Consider the following 6,493-nt stretch of genomic DNA (forward strand, 5'->3'; position numbering starts at 1 on the left):
TATAATAATACTAATTAATCGGTCATTAGCACATATAAGTTACTGTAGCACTTAAGGCTTTTCATGGACTAATTAGGCTTAAAAGATTCGTCTCGCGATTTTGCCGAGAACTGTGCAATTGTTTTTTTTTCGTCTATATTTAGTACTTCATGCATGTGTCCAAACATGCTCTTTTACTGTAGAAGGCAAAAAATTTTGGAAACTAAACTAGTCCTGTGTTGCACCAAAATGGCACTGTCACTCTCATGTCAGTGCAAACATTTTAACAAACTTTTTTGAAAAAAAAAAGAGAAAAATTATAAAATAAAATAAAAAGTTAAAGGCTTAGGGGGTGTTTGGTTTTCTGGACTAAATTTTAGTCTATGTCACATCGGACGTTCGGATGCTATTTAGGAGAACTAAATATGAGTTAATTATAAAACTAATTACACAGATGGAGACTAATTTACGAGACGAATTTATTAAGCCTAATTAATCCGCCATTAGCACATATTTACTGTAGTACAACATTGTCAAATCATGGACTAATTAGGCTTAAAAAATTCGTCTCGCAAATTAGCCACAATCTGTGTAATTAGTTATTTTTTCGTCTATATTTAATACTTCATACATGTGTCCAAACATCCGATGAGACAGGGACTAAAATTTTCATGTAGTAACCAAACACCCCCTTACACACACCTCCAGGTCTCACCCTCCCTGGGAGACTGGGGACAGCGTCATGGCCACACCACACCCACACGGGCGCGGCGCAACTGAAGGGCAGGAGAATCAGCTGCCCAACCCAGGCAAAGATCCCCCGAAACCAAAGCAAGACACAAAAACGAGCAAAACAACAGCAAAATGAGTAAGGAGGGAAATAAAAAATAAAAAAATCACGCAAAATCCCCCCACTCCACTCCTCCCCTGCCTCCTCCCATCCCCCTCAAACTGTAAACACTGCTTCACCAGTTCGCTGCTGCTTCTCCTCGTCCTCGCAGGCGCGTCGTCGATCCGGAAGGCCCCCGCCGCCGCCGCCGGGAGCGGAGGGCCCGAGCAGGAGCGGGAGCTGGGTCGGCGAATCTGGAGCCCGGGGGACCTGCATTGCAGCGGGGCCGCCGCGCGTAGCCAGATCTCCCCCGTCCCCTGCCGCGGCACCGGTACGGCATGGTGGCTGCCGCGGCGGCGGCCACCGCGCCAGATCCGGCCCACCCCTCGCGCCCGCCGCTCACGCCGGCGCTCGACAAGCCCAACTCCGCCGCCGCGCGGAGGAACTCGCAGCGCTCCAACAAACCCGTCTCCTCGAGGTACCTGTCCGCCGCCGCTGCGTCCCCGGCCTCCTCCACGTCGTCGTCTTCCTCGTCCTCGTCCCGCCGCTCCCTCTCCGCGCAGCGCACCCGGGCGTCTACTCCTCCGCCGCAGCACTCCACGTCGCCCACCACCACCACCGCGTCGGCGTCGGCGCCGGCCGCGGCCGCGGCAGCATCCGCCACTGCGACCACGATGCGGAGCCTCTCCGTGTCGTTCCAGGGGGAGTCCTTCTTCTACAAGACGTCGCGCGCCCCGCGGGCCTCGTCGCCGTCCTCACCTGCCGCGCGCCGCGGGCCCACGCCGGAGCGCAGGAAGAGCGTCTCCTCCGTGCCGGAGGCCGAGAACGCGCGGCCGTCGGGACGATGGCCGGCGGCGAAGCCCAAGGCATCGGACCCGCTCGCGCGCAGCCTTGACTGCAGCCTCGACCGCAAGGACTCCATCCTCGCCGCCGTTCACCTCCTCCGCCGCTCTATGGCCTTCGACTCCACCACATCCCTCTCGCCGTCCGACCCGGCAGTTGCAGCCGCTCCAGACCTCTCCGCGTCCTCCGACACCGACAGCGTCTCGTCTGGTAGCAACTCGGGCGCCGGTGATCCCCCGCGACGCGGCATCAGCGTGCCGGCGAGGTTCTGGCAGGAAACCAACAGCCGCCTGCGCCGGCTTCCAGAGCCCGGGCTGCTGCTACCGTCGTCTGGCCGGAGGTCGTTTTCAGACAGCCCAATGTCACCGAGGCTGCCGGGCCGGTCCCCATCTCCATGCCGTGGAAGCAGGGGTGCCGCGAGTCCATCAAGAGGGCGCAGTGGGGAGGCGTCTCCAAATGGGCATATGGTGCAGGCTCCAGCAAATGCGCCATCTATCATCAGCTTTGCGGCAGAGGTGAGAAGGGCGAAAAAGGGGGAGAACAGAATCGAGGAGGCGCACCGATTGCGCCTGCTGGACAATCGGCATTTGCAGTGGCGATGCATCAATGCTCGGACAGATGCGACGCTACTGGTTCAGAGCTTCACTGCTGAGGTAAATCAAACCTTGATGTTGATCTTATGTTCATCCATGCATTTCACTTTAGGTAAGAGGGAGAGAGAGAAAAAAAAGTAATAATAGTTAGATTAGAGAGGAATACAAGTAATAGTTAAAACAATCTGTTCAATTTAATGTAGTTTGCCTAAACATTTTCTTAGGATAGAGTATTCAATTCATACTAAATAGTACTCGCAGCATGAAACGGTATAATTTTTTTCTGTGTTTTCCTCTTTTAGTAACATTGCCAATTTGCCATTGGGAAGGCGGTAGGAGACTGTGAAGAAATTTCATAGTTGGGACCACAGAACCTGGTCCTTGCCTGCTCTGCTTACGGTTATTGCATTGGAAGATTGGGGTGGATGCATTGCAAGTGTGCTAGGGGCAAAGCTAGAGCAAAATTGATAGGGCTGCGGCACTTCGTTGCTGCTTGCCCGCTGGCTGGTATATAGTGTGAAAATTTGATGGTAACAACTGAGTTTTGATTTGGACTTGGGTGGAGCCACACCCACAGCCCACAGCATAGACCTGCCCCTGAAATGTGCACTAAAATAGAACAAAAGGAGTTATCAATAGCTTGCTCATTATTTTCTAAGAATGAATTTTGGCAACACTTGGTGCAGATAGTGAGCAATCATGACAAAAAACTTCCTACTATGGATGGACCTTCAGACTGTAGTAATCACACACAAGTTCCACACATAAACAGTACACGAAATAGCAGGGCTAAAATTTGTTACTTGGTGTTTTCAGCGAGAAATTATAAATTAAGGTGTCATCTAGGCATGCATAGGTTTCAATTGAGTAAATATCTCTAGGCTTATGCTGCACCAACTGGTTTGATATGCAATATCTGTTCATGCCCACACTTTCTTTATTGATTTATTGGAACCCGAACATACCTAAATTCCACTTTTAGTTTGTCATTAGTACAATTCTTAGTTTATTGTTTGGCGCATACCCATTGCCACTTTTCTGTACCATTAGGTTATGAAAGGGTACTATGCTATTTGCTACCATACTGCTAGGGAAGCAACTGCTATCGCAACTTATGTGGGAAGAAGTGGTGCCAACTGCCAAGCCAGAATGCCAGATATGCAATGTTGCATGGCAGTTACCTGAATAACTTGGTCTCTGGAATAAAAGAAAAAGATCTTGTAGAATAGTTTCTTGAATAATGGTATTATATGCACTATCCACAACACAAGCCATCAATCTACCTGTGGTACATGTGTTGTGATTACTTGCATGTCTTGAGCTTTTGATGCATCATTGTGTACTGTCAAAATCTACGCGAGTCTAGTCGCCTGAAACTCCAGTGTAGTGTGCATACTGCTTACAAGTCAATGCCTTGCGCCCTTGCTATATTGGATGGTGGTTTATCTCTTGCGGTGAAACATAGTGAAATTATTCAATTTACTGTTTTGCATAATAATGGATTAAATAAGGATATTTATGTATAAAAGAACGCGATGAAGATATGCAGTACAAATAATCATGGTCATGGTGGATTAAACAAATATGATAATTTTGTGGTAAGAGAACAAAAAACGGTTAAGTGTTATAAACTAATGTTTCTTATTGCTCCTTTTTTCAGAAAACCCTTCACAGTGCATGGAAAGAAATATCAAGATTGCGTGACAATGTGAGTACCAAAAGGAGCAGACTCCAGCTTCAAAAGCAAAAGCTCAAGCTGTTTGCTATTCTTAGGGGACAGGCAAGTGATATGTTATATTGTTGTTTAAACCATTTATGTGGCTTGCACTAGTATTTTGAATTACTGCTTGACTTTGTATAGCTTATATATCTATTCCATTTGACATGTTCAGATGTCATATCTAGAGGACTGGTCTCATATCGAAAAACATCATTCAAGTGCTTTATCAGCAGCAATCAAAGCTCTGAAGGCTAGTACTCTTCGTCTTCCAGTTGTTGATGGTGCAAAGGTTGGCAACTGGCTGATCAAATCTAATTATGTAGCATGATTTGATGTTCACAAACTAATACTTACCTATATCTGTTCAGGCTGATGCGCAAGCTGTGAAGGAAGCAGTTAATTCAACAGTGGATGTAATGCACACAATGACATCCTCGATATGTAATTTGTTGTCTAAGGTGTGTATATTTACCCTATCTTCCTACAGAGCTTTGATACTTTTTCCCTCCCTTGGATCATCTCTTATTACATTATACCAATGGCAAAAAAAATCCTCAGTCCCAAATCTGAAAATGTTTCCAAATAAATATATGCTCCACCCTGTCCTAAATTGTAAATTCCTCCAGATAAATGCTCCTATATGACCCCCCCTGATGGATTGCTGTGTTCATACAGAAATTCGTATTGATTACCAACATTATGGCTGTATTTTATAAAATGTAATGGCGAGGACAATGTTTTGCTGTGTTTTGTAGTAATTGTGCTGCTTGGTGTCCTCTGATTTCAATACCAGTGTATTTCATCTTCTGATGTAATATATCTGCGTTCAATGTTCTGATTCCTTTAATTATCTTGAGTACGGACTGTTTAACTCTATATCTTGATCTATGTAGCATTGCGATACCTTCTGAAGTTTATAACTTCAAATTAAACCAGGCTATTTGTGGTTTTCAGAAAATAAAAGGCAGGGCAGCGACATGGACTTTGTTCTAAGCTAACTATTGTTTCATGTAAATTTAATGGAAAAGGAACACATGCTAGACATGTTGAAATATGATATCACTGTTTTCTGGCTAAATAAGCAGCTTATATTGGCTGCCCGCTGGACAACAAGCATCTTCAAATGTTTGGCAATATATTGTGCATTCCTATGGTTGTAGCGACGACAAATAGCAACTATGGATTCATTGCCTGTTCTGTTAGTGATGTGATTCATTGCTTCATGAACTCAGTTTTACAGGCATTTAGTCTTACATGGGCACACATTACATATTGATGTCTAACGTTTACTGCAGAAATCTCTAATGATACGTTATTCATCTTCAGGTCGAGGGAACAAGCTCTGTGGTGTCTGAGCTTGCCAAACTTGCAACACAAGAACAAATGTTGTTGGACCAATCAAAGGATCTCTTGTCCACGGTTGCAGCAATACATGTAAAGACATCTTCTATGATCATTCTTACTCAATTTCCTTAATGTCATTTATATTTAGTTCGGTGTTAATTATCTGCTTGGAAAAACAGGTCAAAAATTGCAGTTTGCAAACTCATATGCTACAACGAAACCAAAAGCAGAGCCCGACACAATTGTAGATCAGTTTGCCTCGCCACGCTGGTGGTCACTAACATCACACGGCCTCATGTTTTCTCACCGGAGACTGTGCTACAGGTAATAAAAAGCTGTAACCATTTGATGGGTGTGAAGCGTTTCCTAATCTGCTCGACCGACCTCATTGAGTGTAGCTGATTCATGTAATTTTTTGAGTGCATATCAACCATAGAAGCGGCCCCCTCTTACCTGCAGTCGCCGCCGCAGTTGGTGTATACAGAAATCCCTAGCCTTGACCCAAAGATAAGCTTCCTGTAGATATGAAAAGAGCTTGTCGTTTGCGTGCTTACTCTTCTGTGTGGAGTGCTCGAGTGGTGATGAGTGTTTGTATTGTGAAAGGGAGACGGTTGTTTTGCTTGATACAGGTGTTTTCATGGCAAAATATTAACACGGAAGTTGTTTATCCTGACTTGCTCATGGAGTCATGGTATCTGCTTTGATGCATCCTGATTTCTGATATAGTGGAAATCTTACTCTAGCGCTGTAAAGGTTCTGCCTGCTGCAAGGGCCATCAAACTTTTTTGTTTCAGTCTTGGTCCCAGGTTTAGGGCCGTGGCTACCACTGTTTTCAGCGAGTTGTTTTGTTGTATGCTGATCCAGTTGGGACGCAATGCAACAAAGTGAAACGCAATTGAAGATTCTTCTTTTAAGGTTTAGGGCTACGCCCCAGTCTTTTAACTAAAGTCGGTCAAAAGACGGTGCAAACTCTAAGCATAGGGGATTGGCATACCGCATACCGCATACCAACCCTGAACAGAGGCAGAAGAACAGCGACTAGGACGACTTCGGTACATCCAGCTTTGAGTGGCAGCCAGCATCAGAGAGCTTAGCATGGTTGGTTTCTCCATCCCAGTGATGCGCCATGGGTTCTGCAGCACTTGACCCCAGGAGGATTGTTCAACAATTGAAGATTCTTTTTAC

At 45.8% G+C, this 6,493-nt stretch overlaps 1 protein-coding gene across 2 annotated transcripts; it reads left to right on the forward strand.

Moving 5' to 3' along the window:
• The first annotated feature begins 741 nt into the window (after window positions 1-741).
• LOC136550478 (QWRF motif-containing protein 2-like) lies at window positions 742-6,008 on the forward strand. 2 transcript variants are annotated; one of them, XR_010782324.1, is made up of 7 exons: window positions 742-2,304; window positions 3,905-4,024; window positions 4,137-4,253; window positions 4,333-4,422; window positions 5,291-5,398; window positions 5,488-5,632; window positions 5,745-6,008. XR_010782324.1 is itself a non-coding variant. In XM_066542057.1 (6 exons), exons 1-6 carry the CDS (start codon window positions 1,147-1,149, stop codon window positions 5,554-5,556), a joined length of 1,662 nt encoding a protein of 553 aa, XP_066398154.1. In that variant the 5' UTR covers window positions 743-1,146; the 3' UTR covers window positions 5,557-6,008. The 2 variants fall into 2 exon arrangements, 1 of the variants encoding a protein (XP_066398154.1); XM_066542057.1 differs by having other exon boundaries at window positions 743-2,304; window positions 5,488-6,008.
• Window positions 6,009-6,493: the final 485 nt, after the last annotated feature.

Source organism: Miscanthus floridulus, chromosome 1 (assembly GCF_019320115.1).
Source record: "Miscanthus floridulus cultivar M001 chromosome 1, ASM1932011v1, whole genome shotgun sequence".
In the NCBI taxonomy this organism is placed as follows: domain Eukaryota; kingdom Viridiplantae; phylum Streptophyta; class Magnoliopsida; order Poales; family Poaceae; genus Miscanthus; species Miscanthus floridulus.

What these genes read in the sequence shown, in the direction of transcription:
- LOC136550478 (XM_066542057.1), top strand. Translation starts at nt 1,147, where the DNA reads ATGGTGGCTGCCGCGGCGGCGGCCACCGCGCCAGATCCGGCCCACCCC. An exon ending in TTCAGAGCTTCACTGCTGAG is followed by an intron (nt 2,305 to 3,904) that starts GTAAATCAAACC and finishes TCCTTTTTTCAG; the next exon opens with AAAACCCTTCACAGTGCATG. An exon ending in CAGTTGTTGATGGTGCAAAG is followed by an intron (nt 4,254 to 4,332) that starts GTTGGCAACTGG and finishes ATATCTGTTCAG; the next exon opens with GCTGATGCGCAAGCTGTGAA.